Source organism: Odocoileus virginianus, chromosome 16, assembly GCF_023699985.2.
Source record: "Odocoileus virginianus isolate 20LAN1187 ecotype Illinois chromosome 16, Ovbor_1.2, whole genome shotgun sequence".
NCBI classification, from domain to species: Eukaryota; Metazoa; Chordata; class Mammalia; order Artiodactyla; family Cervidae; genus Odocoileus; species Odocoileus virginianus.
In genome coordinates, this window is record NC_069689.1 from 35181146 (window position 1) to 35206860 (window position 25715).

Genomic DNA, 25715 nt, shown 5'->3' on the forward strand with positions numbered 1-25715 from the left:
AATAAAATATAATTAATGAGGTTTTTCTCTAACAAATGATAATTTGTAGAGAGAAATTGATCTGAAGAAGTTTTAGCAAGAACATTGGCATTGTACATGCTCAAAATTGATTGTTTATTGTGATCCAAATTGAAATATTTTCTGTATATCCCAATCATAAAAATAAAATGTCAGTTGTGAATGTATAATACATCCTAGTTGAATTGAAATGTGACACCTAAATATATGTGGAGGTATCAGGATATAGGAACAAGAAATGTTAAATATTCTGTAAGTTTGCTTTCTTTCACTATAACAATAATATTTCAAAATATAGAATGTTAAAAATCTTTTTTTAACCCTATACTACTCCACAGTACCAATACACTGAGCAGTTATCCAGAATACTCCTAAGTTGCTACAGTAATAGAAAATATACAGTTCTATGAGGAGCCCTGTTTTTTTTCAGTTTGAACCTAGCACAGTGAACAAAATGTCTGGGTTTTTATCCACTGGTAGAAACAAGCCCAATCCTTTTTGCAAATAAAAGCTTTTCTCAGAGGTTTGAAAACAGCCATCGTGTCACTCCAGTCTTCTCTTCTCCTGGCAGTTTTTCCTTGAGCCACCTGTTTTACATCGGTCCAAACACTCCCCTCTTTGTGTTCTTTTTAAATCAAAACTCAAAACTGTTCTGACTCAAGGTTCAGTGAGCCTGAAGTAACATGAATTCACCATTCCTTTATTATAAAGAACTCATTTCTTTTAGCAGGGCTTAAAATAACACTTGATTTATGGATGAAATGTAGACTCAGGTTGAGTTTACTGTGCATTTGGAATTCTGGATTTTTTCTTGTAAATATTGATAAGCCACATTTTTCAATTCTGTACTTAGCCTGGTTTGTTTTTAAATTTCTTTTGTGGGCTGCATGTGTGCTCACTTATGTCTGACTCTTTGCCACACGATGGACTGTAGCCCACCAGGCTCCTCTGTCCATGGGATTCTCCAGGTAAGAATACTGGGGTAGGTTGCCATTTCCTTCTCCAAGGATCCCTTGCTGACACAGGGATCGAACCTATGTCTCTGGCCTCTCCTGCATTGGCAGGTTGATTCTTTACCACTAGCACCACCTGGGAAGCCCTCTTTTGTGGGGGCAGGAAGCTAAATAGAGGACTCTGTTTCATTTGTCTCTGTTAAACTTTATCTTGACAGTACAGCTATATATGTATATAGTTATTTTAGAACTTATTTGTGTAATCCAACTTGTTTGCTCTTCCTGTTGGCATCCTCTGAGAGATGTAGAAGATCTATCCTGTAGATGTAGAAGCTATCCTAAAACCTTTCTATTAGCTTCAGTATGTCTTCATTCCAGAATTCTGAACAAGATGGGATTGAGGACAGATACCTTTGTCTATGTTTATAGCCGTCTATTCCAGGGCACTTTGGGCAATATTAAACTGTCACTGGCTACTTTTAGTGTTCTCATACCTCTAGTCCCTTGTTATTCAAAATGTGGTCTAAGGATCCCTCTGGGACTCTTACGTTCCACCCCAGACCTATCTAATCAGAATTTTCAGTTTAAGACCCCTGGATTATTCACATGCATGTAAAAGTCCAGGAAGCACTGCTTTAGCACAGTCTTTCTCAACTGGAAAGAAAAGTGAAAGTGTTAGTCGCTAAATTGTGTCTGACTCTTTTGCAACCCCATAACTGTAGCCCGCCAGGCTCCTTTGTCCATGAAATTCTCCAGGCAAGAATGCTGGAGTGGGCAGGCATCCCCTTCTCCAGGGGATCTTCCTGACCTAGTGATCGAGCCCAGGTCTTCTGCATTGTAGACAGATTCTTTGCCATCTGAAGCACATATTAGAAACCTTAGCTGCCTCCTGAGAAACATATATGCAAATCAAGAAGCAACAATTAGATCCAGACATGGAACAACAAACTGGTTCAAAATTGGAAAGGAGTATGTCAAGGCTATATATTGTCACTCTGCTTATTTAACTCATATGCAGAGTACATCATGCAAAATGCTGGGCTGGATGAAGCTAAAACTGGAATCAAAATTGCTGGGAGAAATGTCAGTAACCTCAGACATGCAGATGATACCACCCTTATGGCAGAAAGCGAAGAGGAACTAAAGAGCCTCTTGATGAGGGTGAAAGAGAAGAATGAAAAAGGCTTAAAATCCCAACAGTCAGAAGACTAAGATCTTGGCATTTGATCCCATCACTTCCTGACAAATCAATAGGGAAGCAATGAAAACACTGAGAGACTTTATTTTCTTGGGCTCCCACATCACTGCAGATGGTGACTGCAGCCGTGAAATTAAAAGAGGCTTGCTCTTTAGAAAAAAAGCTATGACAAACATAGACAGCAACCTAAAAAGCAGAGATATCACTTTGCTGGAAAAGGTCAATATAGTCACAGCTATGATTGTTCCATTGGTCATGTATGATGTGAGTTGGACCATAAAGAAGACTGAGTGCCAAAGAATAGATGCTTTTGAACTGTTGTGCTGGAGAACACTCTTGAGAGTTCCTTGGACAGCAAGGAGGTCAAACCAGTCAATCCTAAAGGAAATCAACCCTGAATATTCATTGTAAGTACTGATGCTGAAGCTGAAGCTCCAATACTTTGGACAAGTGATGTCAAAAGATTGGTGCTGGGAAAGATTGAGGGCAAGAGGAGAAGGGGGTGACAGAGGATGAGATGTTTGGATGGGATCGTTAACTCAACGGACATGAGTTTGAGTAAATTCTGGGAGACAGTGAAGGACAGGGAAGCCTGGCATGCTGCAGTCCACAGGGTCGCCAAGAGTTAGATATGACTGAGCGACTGAACAACGAGGTTCTTCCAAAACTACTGATACCTGGAAGCTGCTCCTCTGAAGATTTTTCAGTTTGCCTTTGACTTGAGTATCAGCATTTAAAAAACTCCCAAAAACCAAAAATCTCTTTGAAGTGAAAAAGAAAGAAAGGAAAAAAGCACCTCAAACTTCATTAGAATAATATAAGTATATTTTAATTTAGATTTTTAAATTTTGTATCAGTTTGGGGGCTGTTGTATGCTACACTTAAACAATTCATGATTTCCAATATTGTTTTTCTAGTCTTTAGGAGGAAATTAAATTGAATGTGAAGTAAAGGAGTACCCAAGGATGCAGTAACTTTCTACAGTGGAGAGAACTGGGAAAGGAAAGACCCGGCTTGAGTCTCCAAAGGTCTTGCACTTCATTGGATTGCAATAATTGACTCAGGAACGAGTGAGATGATTTCCAGCGGCCTTGTTTGCTGCTGGCAGCCTCTGGTTTCAGCCCCTGAGAGGAGAGTCCCAGTTAGTGTTGCCGGGCAACAGCTTGCTGGGTTGAGAGCTGGAATGTGAAGGGTTGCAAAACGATTTTTTAAATAAACACACAACTTACCATCAGCATGAAGCAAGCCAAAGGGAGAAGCATTGAGCCTACAGGATGACAGGCAGTGAAGCAGAATGGAAAAGGGGAAAAGAAAAGGCACTCACTGGTGACCAGTGATGGCTCCAACACTAGAGTGATAGTTTTGATCTGGCTTCTAATTTGAAAATCTGTACCTCACTAATCTGCAGCTGGACAGAAGACAGTATGGAAAAACAATTCTTTAAACTGCCTTGTCTGTACAAAACAGGTCAGCCCCAGAGTTTCACAGGTAATTTCTCTTGTGTCAAATAAACGTTGTAAAATAAACATGATCTGTATTGCAGAGACTCTCAGCATTATTCTGATTTTCTGATGGAAGCTACTGATTCTGTAATCTGTTTGTAGAAATATGATGTCTTACAATCTAGGAGTATTTTTAGCCAAAATATACAAACCATATGCACATAATGGGGATATTAAAACTTAGAGTTGAGAAAATGTGTATTTAAATTTCTAATTAATGTATTCAGTCTACCAAATGCTATTTAACAAGCATCTTCCTAATACATTAAATGATGCATTTTATTTGAAATATTTATGAAATTGTGCAAAAATGAATATAAAATCTGGGCAAGCTTAAAGAAGCTAAAATCTATTGGGGGAAACGGGGAGACAGGCAGGTACCAAAATGATAAAAGATGGGAAATGGAGGACCTCTGTGGCAGTCCAGAGGTTCAGACCTGGCCCTTTCACCTCAGAGGCCCAGGTTTCATCCAGGTCAGGGACTAAAATCCCACAAGCCAAACAGCACATTCAAAAAAAATTTTTGTTTTGAAAATGGAAGGTGACTGAGAGGGGTGACCTGAGGGACCTATTATGTCTTCAAAAATACTCCGTTCCATTCTTTTTCTGGCCTGTTCTCCAAGTTTTGGGGGCCTTTCAGTTTAGCTATTAACACATGCCAGTGCGCCTCCTACTCACTCAGAGCCTGTTGTCTCCATATACGTGATATTTACCTTGAAATGGAGAATGACTGCAATATAGATTCCACAGTTTCAAAGATGATTCTGAATTCTGACACCTGAAGAAAATAAAATCCATACAATTAAGAGTCTGATGGAACATTTCTTTTCATATTAAGGCATAAAGCCCTTCAGCACCTGTGTATACCTTTTAATTTTATTCTTGTTCAGATACACTTGTACCCCTGCCAAACAGGCTGCACAGAACTTCAGCTATCCCCACATATGCTGAAAGTCCATTCTGGTTTAAAAAAAAAAAAAGGAATGTTTGATAAATTTTTCAAATTGCTTTACAGGACATTAGGAGAAAAATAACTGTGTTAGCCAAGAATTTGTTGTAGCAAAAAAGAAACATTAGGCATCATAAAACAGATTTTCTTTGCTTTTAATTTATAGGAAACATTAATATGAATCCATGGCTAGAGACATTTTAGAAAACAAAATGCTGTGCTTTTGAGAGGATATTCTTTAAAAATATGAACCATACAATTGTTTAAAATTTTCCAGTGAGAAAGGAAGAGAAAAGGCTTCTTACATTACCCCAATGTCGCTATTTGAGGTGCTCAGAGAGCTTTCTCTTAAGACTATTTATTAGTAATATGGAAGGAAGAGATTGAGTTCGAGGGCGAATCGGAGAACAGAGCTCTCAGAATAAGAGTAGAAAGGCTAACTCTCAGTAAATGGGCAGGTACAATCAGAAAATAATCCTACTACTTTCTGAAAAGTTGACGTATTTACTGCAAGAGAAGGAGGAACCAGCCACTGCCTGTTTTGCACCTGTTTTCTTTGCTGGGGAGGAGGGCCTCAAATTGAGAAAATAAGGGAAAGAGGGTGTAAAAGGAAAAAAAAATGTAACTTAAGAGAATGGAGGATTTTCCTGCACATATTTGGCCCTAGATACAACAACAGCTATTCCAAATTACATCTGCTTATTGCCCCAAAGTGTGGAGAAGCCAGCCCTGTGTAGCAATAAACTTTACCTCTTGAAAAGCAGATACTGCGATATGTGGTGGTGTGTGTGCTCAATTGCATCTGACTCTGCAACCCTATGGACTGTAGCCTGCCAGGCTCTCTGTCCATGGGATTCACCAGCAAGAAGACTGGAGTGGTCTGCCATTTCCTACTCGAGAGGTTCAAACTCAACTGTAAACTGTGACTGATGCTCAGAGCAGGACATACTGTGTGTTGAAGAAGCTGACAGAGGTGTTCTTAGAGCCATTGTGGATAATTATATTAGTAAATCCTGAATAAACTGGGAGAGATACCAGGATACTTAAACCAGACCTGAGTTTTCTGAATTTCTAAAAGAGGGAAAGAATGGATTCTATAATCATTCAGGAAGAAGCTTAATAGTTGTTCTTGTCTAAATCCTAGAAGGAGTCATGAATAGTTTGCAAACATTCAGAACCCTGATATTAAGAAGGAAGTGAGGAAAAACCTATGCTAGTCAATATTAGTTTACTTAGAATCTATTACCTTAGAATAATTGCATTCTTTTTAAATAGTATTGACAGATTAGTAGAGTGAGTAATACCAAGGACTGATGTTTCTTAACTATAAGAAAGCATTAAGAAAAAAATCTACCATGGTGCATATGGACTGAATGAGATACTCTTGGGAGGAAACATTACTCATTTACCAGTGTGTTCAGATAATTGATAGGCATGGCAGTTGTGAGTTTAATCTAACATAGAGTCATCAAGTTCTATGTTTAAGCTTTATCCTGAAAAAAGATTCTTAGTAATGTGATGAATACATAGTTTCAAGCCTACAGGTAGGCTTATTTAGTTTGCAAATGGTAGAAAGAGGATTAGTCCTTTCAATGGCAGAGGATCACGTCACATTCAGAATAATCTTTGAAAGCCAAAACGTTGAGCTAAAGTCAGAAAGATAGATAAGAGATAGATAGATTTGTCTGTATCTGTGCATTTATTTACACAGGAGTGTGGTAGAAACATAACAAAGAAGAATTTAATGCTCATTGTTGGGAAACTTTTAAATTTCATTAGATTTTTACATTATCATCAATTGATAATAATGAGTTTGTGGTATGACGTGGATGCTGCATGCCATAGTATTTAAGAGCATGGGTTTGGAATCAGTCCCTCTGGGTTTCATCTTAAGCTGTTACCTGGAAACTGTCTGACCAAATTTTATGATCTTTTGAAGTTCCAGTTTTTCCTTTGATATAAAAGAGGTAAAATAATAACTACTTTTATATGCTTGTTATGAGGACTGCCTAAGAATATGAACGTGAGATTTTTTTAAAAGAGGAAAAATTTCATCCTAAGCCTTATGACTAATACCTATACATTCACATCAAGTTGGCAGCTAATTGTAGGAAAAATTCTGGTCTACTGTGAACAAGAACAGCTGGTAAACATAAAAGTTAGGGTGCACAGAGAAACTGGGGGAGCTGAAGGGCAGCTGAAAGAACTGCAGAGAGCAAGGGTAAAGTGAATCACAGTCCCCAAGACTTGAAGAGCTATCACGTGGAATAGTCAAGTTCTCCACTGCATCTACGACTTAAGTAGGATTAATATAGGTAAGTTGTAAAAATGAGAGCTTTGGGCACAACATAGGAGAAAATAATTCTTGTCACTGGTATCATGAAATTTTATTGACTTGTGAAATAATTTGGACCAGTGGAGTTAGTCACTAGGACTCTAGCTAGCTACATTTCAGAAATGCTAAAGAAAGCAGTTTTTCTTTGAGGAGAGTATTAATAAAGGTCAAAGATTTAGAATGGTGCATTTTGTCATTTTGTATGTATGCATATTTTGTCTTTGGAATTGCCTTTGCACTTGGGAGCTTTTCAGGGCTTTATCATTAACTTTTTTATTGCCAATGTCATTGCCAACAATAATCCCTTAAGGAAGATTTGGTGAATAAACAGATAAACAAATGACACATACTTGTGATGGATGTGGTCAATAAAGAGAATATGTTGGAAACACAACAACAACACAAACACTTTAGAGTCTTTTTATAAAATGAGCTCAGTGAAAGGTATTTTGGATGGTCCATTTAATGCTGAGTTATATGAGACTTGATTAATGAAAAGGAAAGGACTTAGGAGTTCCAGAAATAGTGGCCAGTGGAATGGAGCTCTCAAACACTTAACGATGGGCCTGTTTTCTCAGCAACATCAAGTTCCCAATATTTAACTAATGTCCAACATTTAATAGTTATTTCTGGTTTTTGCTGCCAAGAGCCACAAAATGTATTTGTAAATGCACAGGCACACACACAAGTATATAGACACACATGTCCGTCTAATTCTCTCCTTACGTCCTAAAGTTTTTTCTCTTGGAGGTATTTGTCACTGGCTTGCTGTGCTTATTCGGGTCAGCTGGGTACTGCGGCTGTGGTCGGACTTGTGATTACATGCCTCACTCAGCAGAGCGATTTTTTCATCTTCATATATTTCATTCCCTTCACACACGTCGAGTTTCTCCTCTGGCAGTACTTCCCTCCCCGTTAGGCAGTGTGGTTCACTGTTGGGGCCCATTTGGGCACAAACCAGATTTTTGTCGAGTTATTGTACTGCTACCTTCCTAATTACAGAATTCAAAGCAGAAGGAGTGAATTAATAACATGTCCTTATTCCCTGCGGCGTCCGGGGTAGTGTAATGTTGCGACGTGCTTGCCGGAGCACACACACTCTCCTTTCTCCCCTGATTCTCCGTTTTTTGCTGTGTGACTTCACAGCAGCCAGAATGGAAGGTGCACTTTACTCACCAGTGAGTAAATCATGTGAATGGATGTTTTAAAGCCCAGGCCCGAGACGCAGTTCACTGAGAGAACTATACTTTCAAAAGCTCTCTGAGAACGCATGCTTGGAATTTGAAATTGTACTAAATGCTGTGTTTCCTAAGGTATCCTAGCTAAGGTAAGGGTGTAGGGGCATAGACAGCATTTAAATATGTGTTGTTACATTTACTTTCTCCAGCGAAAAAATTCTTAGCAGTTTCATTCTGCAGTCCTTCCATGCAGGCAAATACTTGAATATGAGTGTCAAGAGCTACAATTCTAGATTACCAAAAGCCTGTAGGAATCATTTCTGTTTGCCAGCTAACAGAATTCTGATTCATTCTGATGGAATAAAGTTATTTTTATTTTACAGGGACTTCTGTAAATGAAATGTTTTCTGATCCATTCAGAGTGAGTGATGTTGAGCAAGCAATTGAGTCAGAGCCCCCTCATTCAGGACTTGGTACTTGAGGAAGTTGGGGAGTGAATTTGCATCTTTGTCAGATACATATTTAAGGTATTTGGTAGGAAGATCCATCTCTTAAGAAACTTAATGACCAGGGTAGATTAAGGGAGGGAATGTATTCTTTGGCAAAATGTGAATGTTTCCATTAGTTTGGCAGATTTCACTAAATTCTTTTTGGGAAGAAAATGCTAGTGGAAAGAAAGAAATGGGAAGTTATTATCGGAATATATGGGAAGCATAAGTTAATGAATTTAATAAATAGTGAACTGTTAATGTCAGGACCATCCCAACAACAAACTGACCTGAGGGAGCAGTGCTGCAGAAGAATAAAGAAAAAGAAGATTCAGAAATAAAGTGGGGATCTGGGGGCTGATGCCATTCACAGGCAAAAGCCCAGATCTTAATCCTTGCACGCCTTTATTGTTGACTTCTACTTCCTTCTTCGTGCTCTAGAGGTATCTGTTCTTTACCATCTCAGATCAGGGATAAAGATATACAATGCACAGTCCTCAATGTCAAACCTTCAGGCCTTTCATGATTTTCTTTAGCCCTTTGGCTGTGACACCCTTTCTCAGCAACTCCCTCAAGGCTCTGGTTAGGGGAATAGTCACTAATGGTTTTCATCAATCACATCAGTACTTCAAGATCTTGTATTCAAGATATCTTTCCAGGATGTACTTTTTACTGCTCCCAGCCCTTTGCCTGGAGGTGATGAGAAAGTTATTCTTATTTTTTCAAAGAGGCCCTGTTAATTATAGTACAGGCCTGTGCATAGCATATTCCCTACAGTTAATAGTCTAGGCTTGAAAATATAGTTTTTGGAAAGGTGATTGACACATGATACTCTAGGTAAAATACTTTGTAGACTAGATAACTAGAAGAATCACCTTTTTCCTAAATTACATGGCGTTAAAGTCCCCATCGAGGCTGAGTATAAGGCTGGTTGGTTTGTGATTGTAAATTGCTGTTAGGTTGCTTTCCTGTCTTCCCAGTGAAACCGTGAGGGCTGATATCATTGTAATTCAATGGTTAATTTTAAAAGCAAATTGAGAAAGACAAGTGTTTCACCACCGGATCATTGGCTTAAGTTGATCATGAGCCATGTCTATGTTGTGCTTTATTTTCTTCCTTTTAAATGCAATGTGCAGATATCTGTCACTTAATTCAAAAACTACAAAGCCAATTATGTGTATTCAAACTTTAAACACATTTGACACAAAAATTAGTAAATGCTCTCTCTTGAATGTTCGTTTTATCCTGCCATTAGTGCAGCATCTTTAAATGGTATATATTTAAACAAAACCCCAACTTCAGAAAAGTGTGTTGAAAACTAAACCAAAAGAATTCACATCATACTTACAAAGACTTATACTCCTTCCTCTATAGTTATTTTCAGTTTCACTTTTTAGGATCCAAAATAAAATTAAGGCCAAGGTTTTAGAATTCTCAAGAGGATTTTTCTTCAGGTTCTAGGGTCTGTTATCACTGTGTTGCATTTAACTGTGTGAAAGAGCAGATGTGGAATAAACTATAAATAAATTATATATATGTTTCAGATATATCATCTATTTTTACCAATACATTTTTTTTCAGCCATTGATCTTATCAATAATTTGCTGCAAGTGAAAATGAGAAAGCGATATAGTGTGGATAAGACCTTGAGTCACCCTTGGCTACAGGTAAAAATTAATCATTGGATATATTCTCAGTTGAATAAGCTTCTAAACATTTAAAGATGTGGATACTATGTGTTAAAAAATCTTGTATCATATTTTTGAAGTATAATTCTATCAGTGTGTTTGCCAAAATGCATGCCACTTCTTAGGATTAATAATGTTTCTAACTGTATCAGGAAAATTGAATAAAGAAGAAACACACCACACACACACCAGCACACACACCGCAAAAACAAAAAACAAGAAGGAAAGGTCATAACATAACTCCAAAGACCAGATTTCAGAAGCATCTGTACGTGTAATCCTGATAAATATCCAAGTAGATGCCCATCTGGTCATGCACTGTACTCATGTGGGAGCTGTATATTTAAATCCTAGTTAATACCCGTAAAACAAATTTATGGTAGATATAAAGCATATGCATCTGTTTGTTCTCTCAAATTTTTTTTTTAATTTTCACATTGAAAATTAAAGTTTAGAAAAACGATCCTCTGAAATACTGAAGGACTATTTGTGGGCATTGAATTCCAAAGGAACACCAACATTCTGCATTGCTTAACTGCAGATATCAACTGCACACCTTCTGATGTGTGATATCCTATAAATAATATGCGTTTGCAAAGTTGAGGCAAATAGGATGGCTTTGGTGCTGATGCTGTCGCTTCAGGGTGCCTAAGGAAATGCACAGCATGGTTGGAGTGGAAGAGAAAAAGGGTAACATGTATGTTGTGGGAACTGATAACATAAGAAAGAAAACTTCAATGAATTACAGTCGTATCTGGGGTAACACTTTGCAATGTCTTCCTCAGGATTATCAGACCTGGTTAGATTTACGAGAGCTGGAATGCAAAATCGGGGAGCGCTACATCACCCACGAGAGCGATGACTCGAGGTGGGAGCAGTACGCTGGCGAGCAGGGCCTGCAGTACCCCGCACACCTGATCGATCCAGGCGCTGGCCACAAGGGCGGTCCTGAGACCGAAGAGACGGAAATGAAAGCCCTCAGCGAGCGTGTCAGCATCCTCTGAGTTCCATCCCCTGTAATCTGTCAAAACACTGTGGAATTAATAAATACATACGGTCAGGTTTAACATTTGCCTTGCAGAACTGCCATTATTTTCTGTCAGATGAGAACAAAGCTGTTAAACTGTTAGCACTGTTGATGTATCTGAGTTGCCAAGACAAATCAACAGAAGCATTTGTATTTTGTGTGACCAACTGTGTTGTATTAACAAAAGTTCCCTGAAACACTAAACTTGTTATTGTGAAGGATTCATGTTATATTTAATGCATTAAACCTGTCTCCACTGTGCCTTTGCAAATCGGTGTTTTTCTTACTGGAGCCTCAATTTGGTAAGAGTCTGCAGAACCTGTCCTTGAAATAGTTCTCTTCTGTGTGTCTCATTGGTGTCGTCATTATAAGCAAACTCTTGAAGAGTAGATTATTACCAGTGTTCTATGAACAACTCCAAAACTCATGTGGAAAAAATGAGTGATGGAGGCTGGGGGGATCAGGGGATGAATATGCAATCCTAAGACGCAAGTGCATGAAAGAGTTCTACTGTATATTTTCAAATCCTTTGCCTGCCTGGTGTGCCTCAGTATATTTAAACTCAAGTAAATGGGCCTAGGTGCGCCTACTACTCTTAAGCCCAAATGCCTTAGAAATGTAATTGTCATTTATAGAACAGGTATATTTCCCCCTTTCTTACAATACCCTGCTGTATTTTGGGAAATCAGCAGCTAAGCAACCTTTTGCATTTGTGTATTTTTCAACAATAACAAATAAATATTCTTGTGAAAATGTGTCCATCTGACTGAATTATTTTCACGTGTGATTGACGCTAGTGTTTTCAGGCCAAGAGTAAGAGTCGCCGTTATCTTATGGCCTAGAACTTAGCTTTATCTATTCTGCAGTCACAGAAGTATGATTCCAAATGTACTGAAAACTTTCTGTCCTGCATGTCATCTAGTTTCCTATAGAGAAGTGAAAAATTACCACAACCAAACAGAATACTTGGAGACATAAGAGTATTACAAACAGCAATCTTGGTGTAACTTCCTGATTAGAAAAAATGGCTCTAATTTCTTTTTAAACTAGTAGGTTCGGAGATGAACTGCAGTAACACATCAACCCTGGAAAATTGCTCAAGTGAGAGCCAACTTGAGTAATGTTCTGTAGCCTGGAGAAAATAAAACTAGTATTGGACTTTAACAGACTTCAAGTATGTGAAGTCAATACTTGTGGACTGTTTTTCTTTGTAGCAGAATGACAGTGAATTATTTATTACTGTTAACTATATCATATCACAGGAAAAAATTGTAATATTTGGAATAATTTTACGTGTAGTGAGCCAGCTGAATGTATTTAAAAAGCATGTTAAGACACAAGCCTTATTTATAGTTGGAGGAATGGGAGAATAGTTGATCTTTCCAATGGTTAATCACTATATAATTTGTTATTATTTTAAGGAATTTGGAGTTTATTCTGTGTAAGTCAGAGGACACCAAACTTCTTAAGCAGAAGGATAAGCAACATCAGCAAGCTCACTCTGCCAGCAAGACAGTCTGGATTGAAGCCAGGGTAGGGATGAGCCAAAAGACCAGGTAAACCATTGTAATAACACAGAGTGGGTGATGAGGGCATGAAGAAAGGCAGTAATAAATAGGGAGCTAGGTGGAGAGGTGTGTATAAAGATGTTGATAGATGGGATCAATGGAACTTAGTTACAGGTTCAATGTAAAATTTAGAAGAGTCCAGAGTGAATCCTAGTTTTTGGCTTGGGTGATAGATGGAACTATTAATCAGAAGGACTTACACCCTTAGGAAGGGTAAGATCACATTTGAATATGTTGAATATAAAGTTCCTTGATCTTAAACATGAACTTTGAGATATCCTGAAGATATTTAAATATGTGTGTAGCGTTTAGGGAAGAATTCTGGAGCTGAAGGTATATATCTGAAATTCAAAAGCCACAAACTGATTGGAATGACCCAAGTCCTTCAGGATAGGATGAGAAAGAATGATCTTAGGGACATAAACCTGAGAAATATCAGTATGAATGGTTCAGTCAGAATAAAAAGAATGTTTAAAAATAGAATAATATGGAATAATAATATGCAACTTGAGGAAAGAAGTTCAGGAGTGAAGTAGATAACAGTAGAAAATACTTATGGAGGAATAATGATTTCAGCCTTTTGGGGGGCAGCTTTGCCAAATATCAGTATGAATGGTTCAGTCAGAATAAAAAGAATGTTTAAAAATAGAATAATATGGAATAATAATATGCAACTTGAGGAAAGAAGTTCAGGAGTGAAGTAGATAACAGTAGAAAATACTTACGGAGGAATAATGGTTTCAGCCTTTTGGGGGGCAGCTTTGCCAACTGATCCAGCAGCTTGTAACAAACATGACTCTTTCTGTTACATTCAGAGTAGCATGTCAAAAGGATATCTGTGTGGCCATGCTATTGAGACAACTTATTCTTCAGTGACATCAGGCACAGGAAAAAGTAAGTAACTGCTAATGCTCAGAAAAAAAGTGGGCCACTGAAAGTCACACCACTTTCTTCCACCAGCTGATGCTGCAGACAATCCAGTTTCACTGAAGTAGCAACACAGTTTATGCTAAATATCATCATTGTGGTTGTCCAGACTTCACATCAGTGATATATCACAGTGTCCAATGACATATGGGCAGTAGACTGTTAAATACAAGAGGCAGAGCAATGTTTTTAGTATAGAAATATCTTCTGATTCTGACAAAAATAAGAGAAATGACTGAAGTGTGATTCAGGGAGGATGTGTCCTCTGTAGGCAATATTCCTTGAACAGTGACAGTATCAGTCCACTCAGGATGCCATAAAAATTGCTCTCCTCTACATATCCTGAGCCATTAGAACAACCCCCTCTCCCACCCCACTGTTTTTGCTTTTGGTCTGAGCAAAAGGACTGTGCCTAGAAAAATGTTTTGATCAGTGATGCTGTTGATTTGTCTATTAGCCCTGAGGGATCTTTGAGTTTAGTGAATACTCACTTTCATGGCAACTTTAAATTTTAAAAAAAAGGTCAGCCATTGTATTGCATGTGTAGAATAAGTATAGCAATGAGAATAAGAAAGCTATCTGTATCCTCATTGCGTTATTCAGTTAATGTTGTTTGACTACCTCTGACGTGATTGCATTTTACATACTGTCTATTTAGACTGACCAAATACTGGTTCATCTGAAGTCACACTGAAGCCCATGGAGAAAGGTTGACTGCTTTTTGTGGCCAAAAGGGAACAGACTCTTTTATTTCAGATTTTTCACTCTGTTTGAAACACTGTTCTCTCCATCCCATCCCCTTGCCTTGTTAACACCTGTTTAACCTTTCACCGTGCATTTGACTTGGATTTCATGTCTTTTTGTGTTCCTCTTCCCTTTAATTACCTTCTTTTTTGTTAGCAAGATATTATTATTGTAGAATTATAATTCCTTCATTGCATTTTTCTTATTTTAAGTTATTTTTTAGTGATTACTCTAGAACTAATTTGCATCTGTAGTTACCACAGTCTATTAACATTAATACTAACTTAATTCTGGTGAAATATACAAACTGTGCTCCCATACACCTCCATTCCCTACACCCTTATTTGTGACATTACTGTCATATATGTTATATACTTATATGTTACAACTCAATAATACTGTTTTATAGTCATCATTTCAGACAACTATTCTTTAAATCAGTTGAGAGAAGCAAGGTTTTAAAAAACAGTTTTTTATATTTAACTACCTTTTCCATTGCTCTTTATTTCTTCATATGAATTCAGAGTACTATCTTGTGCCATTTCCTTTATGTCTGAATGACTTTCTTGAGTTTTTTAAGGCCTTTCTGCTAGCAACAAGTTATCTCAGTCTTTACATATCTTGGAATGCCTTTATCTCACCTTTATTTTTGAAGGAAAGTTTTGGTGGATATAGAATTCTTGGTTCAGAGTTTTCTTGTTTTGTTTTGTTTTCATCCCACTCTTTTTTTGTAGCCTTGATCGTCTCTGGTGAAAACTCACCTTTAATCATATTGTGGTTCCCTTGTATGTGATGCATTTTGTCTTGCTGCTTTTCGTATTTTGTCTTTGTCTTTCAGCACTTTCAGATGATGTACTAGGTATGGATTTCTTTGTTTTTATCCTGTTTGAGTTTAAGCTTAGATCTGTAGATAATTTTTTTCCTACAGTTGGAAAAAGTCAGACCATTGTTTCTTCCAATACTTTTCTGCCCTTCATCTCTCCTCTCTGGGTATCCTTCTACATGGAATTTGCTATGCTTGGTGAGTCTCACAAAACTCCGTTTTGGTTTTGTTTCTTCACTTTCTTTTTGTTCTTCAGATTATGTAATCTGTTTCGATTTATCTTCAGGTTAAATTTTTTTTTTTTTGCCAAATCAGATATGATGTTGGGTGTCTCCAGTGAATTTTTTATTTCTTTTTTTTCCAAATGTAAATTTTCTCTTTGGTTTATATTATGCTCATCTTTCTAAAAAGTATTTTCCATCAGGTGAGTCATTGTTATACTTTCTTTTAATTCTGTAAATGTGGTTTCCCTCGGTTCTTTGAACATACATGTGTGTAATAGCTACTTTGAAGCCATTGTTAAGTCCAGTTTCTGGGCCCACTCTCCCATCTTCTACCCTAACCAGAGACAGTTTCCACCAAGTGCTTTTTTATCCTCGATGTGCATCACAGTTTCCTGTTCTTTACATGTCAAAACTAATTTTTTTAACTAACATAGCAACTTGGTATCATGATTCATCTATCCCTTCCCCCCTCAGTCAGAGTTATAGTTGTTGCTTTTGTTTGTTCAGTAACTTTCCAGGATTAATACTCTGGAAACTGTCTTCCCTGAAATACACAGCTGCTTGTGTCTGCTTGTGGTTTTTTTTGTTTTGTTTTTGTTTGTTTGGTTTTTGCTTTTGTTTTTTTTAAGACTGGCCTCCTGGATGCCACATCTAAGACAGCATAGGTTAGTAGTCAGTGATGAGTATGATGAACTACTAAACCATCGTGTAATTAAATTTCAATTATATGTGAAATTGAAGCATCTCATTTAAATTTTTTGCTTAATCCATTTCTCCCTCATTTGGGCTCTGAGTGTCTGAACAACATGACTCCCTGTACTGTGGATAAAAACATTTATCCCTGTGGATAAAAACATTCCCTATCTCCCCAATAAGGGATAAGTAAGTAGGTGGGGGTGTCGTCTGTATGAACCTTCAAACCCTTAATACTAACTTCTGCTAACAGCAGCATGCTGCTCGACGACAACGTTCGATGCTATTTTTCCAAAGACAAGGACTTGGCACTCGGGATAGCTGTTTTGCGGGTTTTCTTCAGTATCTTGAGCTTTTTTGCTCCTTTGTTCCTTTGACATGTTTGTTTCTCTTTCTCCCAACTCTGAACTTTTCTTGCAGGTTCAAAGAAAGAAGTTTTTTAAAATCCGCTCAAAAGCTGAGTAACCCTTATATCTGAATCTTCTGATTTTTTTGCCTTTTTTCAGACAGAATGCTGCCCCCAATTAAACTTGCTTTGATAACCACAAAATATCTTTGTATTTAAAAACATTCACCTTCCCACCTTCAGCAAAACCTAAACAAATCAAGTTAGACCATTTTCATTCTAGCCAACAGCTAATTACTATCTTTTATTTGTCTTCATTTTTATCATCATTGACATTTTCATTCTAGCCAACATCTAATTACTTTTATTTGTCTTCATTTTTATCATCATTGAATCTCTTCTCAATGAGTCATCATTGTCTTTTTACTCAAATTTGATGGATTTCCTCAAGATAGCATAGAAGTTAGAAATGAAGAAACAGACCAACTTTGTCTTGAATTCTTGGTGACCATTAAAGCATTTTAATCTCTCAAGTATCCAGGGGCATTGTAAGAGGTTAAGTAGAATAATGCCTATAAAACTCTTTAGTGTATCCTTGGCCTAAGACATCAATAAAGCCATTAGTAAGTAATATGTATTATTCTTTAGTCATTCAACAACTAGTTTTGACCACTTCCTATGTGCTAGGAACATAGCAAATGAAAAAACAGGTATGAGTACTGCCCATATTCCCTGTAACTTCCTTCTCTGATGTGCTGCCTACATTTGTTTTGATGGTCTACTTGAAAGGCCTGAATTCTGAGCTTCAATTCTGAGTCTAGATCCCAACTCCATGCCTTATTGAGTGAATTCAGAAAAGTTATTCCTAGATCCTCTGAGTCTACTCAGGAGTAGAGTGGCATATGTTTTAGAGTTTAATTGGGATAACTAAGGTAAGTATTTCATTTTCTTAGCCACATTGCTGGCATGTATTGCAGCTCAACAAGTGAGCTTCCTCCTTTCTCCAACCTATATGTACATATGTATATGTAAAAGGTTTTCTCATTTTTCTTTTCTAATATTTTCTTCTGATATGATTTATGTGCATGAATTCAACTGTTACTTTAGCTAATATTCCCAAATCTATATTGACTGCTTCACACTCTTCAACATTCCAGTTACGTCTCTTCACAAATCTATAGATAAGCTCAATAATCTCTATCTATCTAGAGGTCCACCATGACTTCCACATGTCTAAAATCACTGTTATCAATTTATTTTCAAATCAACTGCATTGTAGGCATTTTCTAAGTGAGTTTTCTAAGTAGAGTTACTGCCAGTTATCTACAAGATGAATTCAAATTATTTAGTGTTACAGAAGCTGTGTGGTCTAAAAATTAATAGAGCATTATTCAATAAGAATTCCGTGTATTCCACAGATTTCTGAGTCATGTGAACATCAGGGCTTAGACAGAAACAATTTTCATGTCTTTGAAGTTCATTTCTTATTAAGACAAGAAGCTGGGCAAGCTGACTTCTAACTTACTTATTCATAGATTTCATGAAAGTACGGTTTAAGTTGAATATCAACAAGGTGTCAGTGATGCATACATTTTCTAATTCTCTGAGGCAAATTCTGTTTTGAAAAAGGAAAAGTCACACTCTTCCTTGGACCTCTTTTGTGTCATAGATTGTGTCTAGGAACTTTTCACAGTGATGGTTTCTTTAAGTGGCTCTGGGCTGCCAGCTAATTTCTGCTGCAAAGTGTGAACATTTGCCTCAAAACTTCTTTCTGTACCTTGAATGAAATGGTAAGACTTTGAATTAAGATTTATTTTTTCTTCATGTTTTATGCTATTGATATTTCTTTTATATACCCAAACCCCTTGGATCTTTTCCTTTTTAAGTATTTAGTCTGATTTTGTCTGAGAACTGAGGTTGTACTTTACTTGAGTGTTGGACACTTAGTGTGATGTCAGTTTTCAAGGAGATTCAAATAGATTATTTTTCTTTTCTCTCAATAGATTATTTTCTTTTCTCTCATAATGTTATCTCCACTCTTAAAGGTAGCTAACTGTCTAATATTGATTGACTACTGGATTCTGCTTCCCTCCATGGAGACATGGTGTTAGTTGCTCAGTCCTGTCCGACTCTTTGAAACCCCATGGCTCAAGCCCACCAGGCTCCTCTGTACATGGAATTCTCTAGACAAGAATATTGGAGTAGGTAGCCATTCCCTTCTCCAGGGCATCTTCCTGGACCAGAGATTGAACCCAGGCCTCCCACATTGCAGGCAGGTTCTTTACTGTCTGAGCCACCGGGAAAGCTCCCCATAGAGACAAGAGCTTGACCTATATATAGGTCTCCTCCAAAATCTCCAAAAAACTGGATTCCTTGCAGATATTTTCATCCTTCTATATGCAGAGGAGTAGGAGGAATCATTTGAGTAAAGAGAAAAGTGAGTGTGAACTTGAAATGAACAGGGGAAAAGCTCTTGATGAACAGAGGATTATTATGGCGGTAGACTCAGGACATAATTTGGTTCAGATTAACTAGAGGCCTCAAAAACCAGGAAGAATTCACACTTTGTCCCAAAATATATAGGAAGCTGTAGGTCATTTTGTCAAGAGGAACTGAAATTCCTTATTTTACACTTAAGAAAGGGGTAATAAAAATTTGTTTGGAGTCTAATAATTTAAATATCAAATCATACTTATGTTGATAATGAGGTTAAAAGGCTTTTTAAAAATAATAGTGTAAAATTAAACTGACTACACTTTAATTACTCCATTTTAAAGACAGAGTACTAATGTGAATTTTTTCCTCATTTTTGATTCCCTTTTTTCAGGCACTCAGATAAACTAAGAATGTCTCAGAGGAGATAGTGACTTGAAGTATGCTCTGTAGGCAAAACTGCAGAATAAGCCAAACTTGGACATCATAAAATTGTAGCTTGTGTATGTAGAGAAATAATCATTAGATCCAATTATCTTTAGACAGACTGATGTTTTAAATTCTAATTGCAAAGTTTTAGCCTCATTAACACATGTTTCATTTTATATGTTGGCTACCACATTTTATTGTTACAATTCATTAAAAATAATGTGAAAAATGAAGATGATCAGAAACTTCATCATATAAGCAAAAGAAAAAATACTGCCTGAGTAATGATAGCAACACTTTATATTTGCATAGCAACTTCTTTTTAAGGAGCTCAAAACATTTCACAAATATTCTCTCATTAATCCTATGAGTATAGCAATACAAAACAATTTTTAAAACTCCAAGCTGGGAAAATTGATTCCTTAAAATAGCTACAGTTTGTTTCCAGTGTTGTACATTGAATTATGAACAAATAAAGTAAGATGTTCAGATTCATTTATTATTATTTTAAAATTTACATAGAATAAAATAGATGTTTTTTGGTCTAGGTTTCTGTCAGTTTTAACACATACAGATTAATGTAGCTACTATTACATTCAGAATATAAAGCAGTTCTATTGCTCAAAAAAATTACTTTGTGATATTCTTCTATAGTCACACTATCTTCCACATTTACTTCTGGTAAACACTAATCTGTTCTTCATCTCTACTGACTTGCCTTTTTCAGAATTACCTATAATTGGATTCCCAGAGTATGTAACCTTTTGAGCCCTAGTTCCTTTCCCTCACCATCTGTGTTGTTATGTGAGTCAATAGTTCATTTTTTATTGCTGAGTAGTATTCCATTGCATGGATATATCCAGTTTGTTTATCCATTCACCTATTGCAAGATATTTACATTATTTCTAGTATGAGTTAATTTTTCATAGAGCTGCTATATATATTTGTAATACATTTTTTTTGTAAAAACATTCCTTTCATAAGGTTAAACATTTTTGAATGGGATTGCTGGTGAGTGCCTGTTAACTTTATAATAAAACTGACAAAACAAAATACCTAGGAATAAACTTAACCATAGAGGTAAAAGACCTAGACTCTGAAAACTATAAAACATGGATGAATGAAATTGGAAATGCTACGAAGAAATGGAAAGATGGACTGGTTCAAAATTGGGAAAGGAGTACATCAAGGCTGTATATTGTCACCCTGCTTATTTAACTTCTATGCAGAATAATGTGGTGTTGGAGAGAACTCTTGAGAGTCTCGTGGACTGCAAGGAGATCAAACCAGTCAATTCTAAAGGAAATCAGTCCTGATATTCATTAGAAGTACTGATGCTGAAGCTGAAGCTCCAAATACTTTGGCCATCTGATGTGAAGAACTGACTCGTTAGAAAAGACCCTGATGCTGGGAAAGATTGAAGGCGGGAGGAGAAGGGGATGACAGAGGATGAGATGTTTGGATGGCATCACTGACTTGATGAACATGAGTTTGAGCAGGCTCCAGGAATTGGTAATGAACAGGGAGACATGGCATGCTGTAGTCCATGGGGTTGCAAGGAGTTGACACCACTGAGCAATTGAACTGAACTGAACCAAGAAGTGGAAAGATGTCTTGTACTATTGGATTGAAAGAGTTAATATTTTTATCATGGCCACACTACCAAAGAAATCTAAAGATCTAATGCAATCCGTTTCAAGTATCCATGATATTTTTCACAGAACTAGAACAAATAATACCAAAATTTATATGGAAACATGAAGACCTCAAATTGCCAAAGCAATCTTAAGAAAAAATAAAATAGGAGATATCATCCTCCCAGACTCAGACTATTCTTCAAAACTACAGTAGTCAAAACACCCTGGTGGTGCTGGTAGTTGTTCAGTGGCTCAGTCATGGCTGACTCTGCGACCCCATGGACTGTAGCATGCCAGGCTTTCCTGTCCACTGTCTCCAGGAGTTTGCTCAAACTCATGTCCATTGACTTGGTGATGCCATCCAACCATCTCATCCCCTGTCACCCTGTTCTCCTCCTGCCCTCAATCTTTCCCAGCATCAGGGTCTTTGCCAGTGAGTCTTTTGCCACATCAGACAAAGACTTGGAGCATCAGGCAAAACATTGGAGCTTCAGCTTCAGCATCAGTCCTTCCAATGAATATTCAGGTTTGATTTCCTTTAGGATTGACTGGTTTCATCTCCTAGATGTCCAAGGACCTCTCAAGAATCTTCTCCAGCACCACAGTTTGAAAGCATCAATTCTTCAGTGCTCAGTCCTCTTTATGGTCCAACTCTCACATCTGTATATGACTTGCACAAAAACAGACACAGATCAGTGGAACCAAGTACAGACCAAGAAATAAAGCCACACCTCTATGGTCGATTCATGACAAAGAAGGTAAGAATATACAATGGAGAAAAGACAAATCTCTCAAGAAGTGGTGCTAGGAAAACTGGACAGCTCCATGTAAAATAATGAGATCAGGACATTTCCTCACACCATATACAAAAATAAATGGAAAATGAGCAAAGACCTAAATGGAAGACCTGAAACCATAGAGCTCTCAGAAGAGGACATAATCAGAACACCTTTGACAAATTGTAGCAATAATCTTGTGGCTCTGTCACCTAAGGCAAAATAAAAGCAAAGATAAGCAAATAGGACCTAATTAAACTTAAAAGCTTTTGTACAGCAAAATATACCATCAATAAACAAAAAGACAACCTACACATAGAATGTGAGAAAATATTTGCAAATAATGTGATCAATAAAGGGTTAATATACAAAATATATAAATAGCTCATACAACTCTTTCAAAAAATGCAAACAATCCAATCAAAAAATGAGTAGAAGACCTGAATAAACATACAGATGGCTAACAAGCATTGCTCAGCATCACTAATTTATTAGAAAAATGCAAATGTGATATTAATGCAACAAAAAGATATTACCTCACAGCTGTCAGAATGGCTTTCATCAAATAGCCTACAGATAACAAATATTGGCAAGAATGTGGGGAAAGTGAACCCTGTACACCATTGGTAGGAATATAAATTGGTGCTGCTATTATGGAAGTAAAACTAGAAATAGAACTACCATATGATCCAGTGGCTCCAGTCTTGGGAGTATATCCAGAAAAAAAAAAAATAGTTCAAAGATGTATGCACTTTAATAGTAACAGCAGTACTGTTTAAATAGCTAAGGGATGGAAGCAACCCAAGTGTCTATCAACAAGAATGGATAAAGAAGATGATCTGTAAAAATACTGACCCACTATATGCTGTTCATCTGAAACTAATATAATATTGTAGATCAAGTATACTCCAATAAAAAGTATGTTTTCAAATTTCCAAATATTTGGAGTTTTTCAGTTCTTTCTGTTATCCTTAGTTTAATTCTATAATGATCAAGAAATATACTTTGTATGATTTCAATTCTCTTGAATATGTTAATTTTTTATGACCACATAATAGCCAATCTTGAGAGTGTTCCATGTGTACTTGAAAAGAATATGTATTCTGCTGTTGTTGGGTAGAGTGTCCTACAAATGTCAACTGAATCCAATTAATTGATGATTTTGTTTACTATTTTTATATTCTTCTGGTTAATCGTACATGTTTTTCTGTCCTGTGGAAAGAAAATACATAGAGTTTCTTATGTATACCATGTATTTGGGTCTTCGATTTTAAAAATTCATTGTGAAAACCTTTGCCTTTTAATTGGTGTGTTCAGACAATTTAAATATAATTCTTGATATTTTTGCATTTAGGTTTACTATGACATCATGTTTTCCTATTCATTCCTCCTGTTTTTTCATTCTTTCCTCTTTCCTGCCTTCTGTTGAATTATTAGAATATTTACATTTTAGTATTAGTTTTTGGTTTGTATATTAAGTATTTTACTGTGTGTGTGTGCTTAGTCAGTTCTGTTGTGTCTGACTCTTTGCAAGCCTATGGACTATAGCCTCCAGGCTCCTCTGTCCATGAGACTTTCCAGGCAAGAACACTGAAGTGATTTGTCATGCCCTTCTCCAGAGGATCTTCCCTACCCAGGGATCTAACCCGCATCTCCTGTGTCTCCAGCATTGCATATGGATTCTTTACCACTGAACCACCAGAGAAGCCCAGTATTTTACTCTATCTCTTTGTAACTTTTATTAGTGGTTGATCTAAGGTTTAAAATATACATACTTAACTTTTTACACTGCACTTAGAATTAATATTTTACCACTTCAAGTGGAATATAAAAATTTTACTACCTTAGAGGTCCCTTAAGCTTTCACTTTTTATGTTGTAGTTGTAATATGTATTATATCTACATATATTGAAAACCCTATCAGACTGCTACTAACTGCTGCTTTTAATCATCCAACATATTTTTAAAAGCTGGAAGTGGATATTCTTATATTTCCACTGATGTTTATTTTCTGTTCCTTGTCCTTCATTGCTGACATTCCAAGTTGGCCTGCAGTGCCATTTTTATTTAACATGGAGAACTCCCTTTTGCATTTCTTTAAGAAGACTACTGCTGGTACAAACTCTCTAGTTTTCCTTCATCTGAGAAACCTTTATTTTGCCTCACTGATGGATAGTTTTACTGGATATAGAATTCTCAGTTGGCAGTTCTTTTCTTTCAGTACTTAAACATGTAAACCCATGGCTGATTCATATCAATGTATGGCAAAAACCACTACAATATTGTAAAGTAGTTAGCCTCCAACTAAAATAAATAAATTAAAAAATTCCTCTTCATAGGTTAAAAAAGAAAAAACTCTGAAAGTAGACCACTGCTTTCTGGATTCTAATAAGAAACCTGCTGTCATTCAAATTGTCTCCATGTATGCATGTAATGTTTCATATTTGGGGGGGAGCTTTCATGATTTTTTGCTCATCATTTGTTTTCAGGAGTTTGATTAGGGTGTTTCTGGGTGTGGATATTTTTGTACTTACCCTCTTTAGACTTCACTGAGTTTCATAATTCTCTAGGTTTATGTCTTTGGTCAAATTTGTAAAGTATTCAGTCATTTCTTAAAGTAGTGTTTCTTAAAGTACACTGTTTCTATTATCCTTCTGAGACTCAAGTCATGTGAAAGCCCAACCTTTTGGTATTATATCATATCACAAATCCCCAGTACTCTATATTCATTTTTTAAAAATCTTTTTTTCCTTTCTGTCAGTCTATGTTAAAAATTATTGACTCTCTCCTCTGTCATCTCCATTTTTTTCTTTAATCCATCCAGTGAGTTTTCAGTTTTTGTTGTGTTTTTCACATCTAAAGCTTGCCTTTGGTTCTGCTTTTATGTCTTCTATTATCTTGCTGAGACTTTCTATCTTTCCCTTCATTTCAAGAATATTTGGCATTACTTTTGGGAATACATTTAAATACCTACTTTAAATTCTTTCTCTGATAAGTTTTACATCTGTGCCATCTCAGATTTGACATCTGTTGTCATTTTTCTTGTGTGATACTGAGATTTTATTTTTCTCTTGTAAGTTATTTTAAGATTTTATCCTGAAAATTTTTAATATTATGATTTTGTTTTGTTTAAGTCTATTTAGAACATTGATTCTGTTATTCTTTTTTGATTTTAGTAACTGTTGATCCTATAGATTCAGGCTATAAATTTCTACTTATTGTCTGTGGGCTATAATTTCAAAGTCAGTGCAGTTTTTAAAGCCTCTACAAAATGTGCTATCTGAACCTGTCTTCTCTGCCCTCTACTCAGTAACATTCTAGCATCTGGAAAGAGGTTCTACCCCACAATTTAGTTCTCAAAGTCTTTGATATGCTGGTAAGAGTCAGATTTAAGCATGCACAACTTGTGACTGAACCTAAGAGTACATATACAACTTTCTGGAATTATTTTCCTGAGCTATCTTCTCTCTGTGGTCTCCTTGACACCTCTATACCACAGGAACACCTTTCATGGTCCTTGGGCTAGTAAGCCAGGGCTTTAGACATCCCCATTGCTGCCTAATTGCTGTTACTGTGTCTGTCTGCAGGGCCAAACAGCAAGAGGATCTACAAAGAAAAAGAACCAATGGGGCTACAGTCTCGGGACCAGTGTCGCTATGGTCAAAGCTCAATGTCACCTCATTTGAGTTTTAGGTGCCTGCCTGACAGTCACTGCTTTTGTTGTCACTGCTGCTTTGGGATTGTCTAGGGCTAGGGTAAAAGACAACAGAAGGAAAACC

The 25715-nt window shown here is 36.7% G+C and overlaps 1 protein-coding gene across 3 annotated transcripts in view; it reads left to right on the forward strand.

Moving 5' to 3' along the window:
- The window catches only part of PRKD1 (protein kinase D1), a 328618-nt gene extending 316523 nt beyond the window's left edge, over positions 1-12095 (forward strand). For all 3 annotated transcript variants that reach the window (XM_020913363.2, XM_020913366.2, XM_020913365.2), the window contains 2 exons: positions 10203-10288; positions 11095-12095. In XM_020913363.2, coding sequence (XP_020769022.2) covers positions 10203-10288; positions 11095-11313 — 305 coding nt within the window. In that variant the 3' untranslated portion in view covers positions 11314-12095. The remainder of the gene's footprint in view (positions 1-10202; positions 10289-11094) is intronic.
- The last annotated feature ends 13620 nt before the right edge of the window (positions 12096-25715 follow it).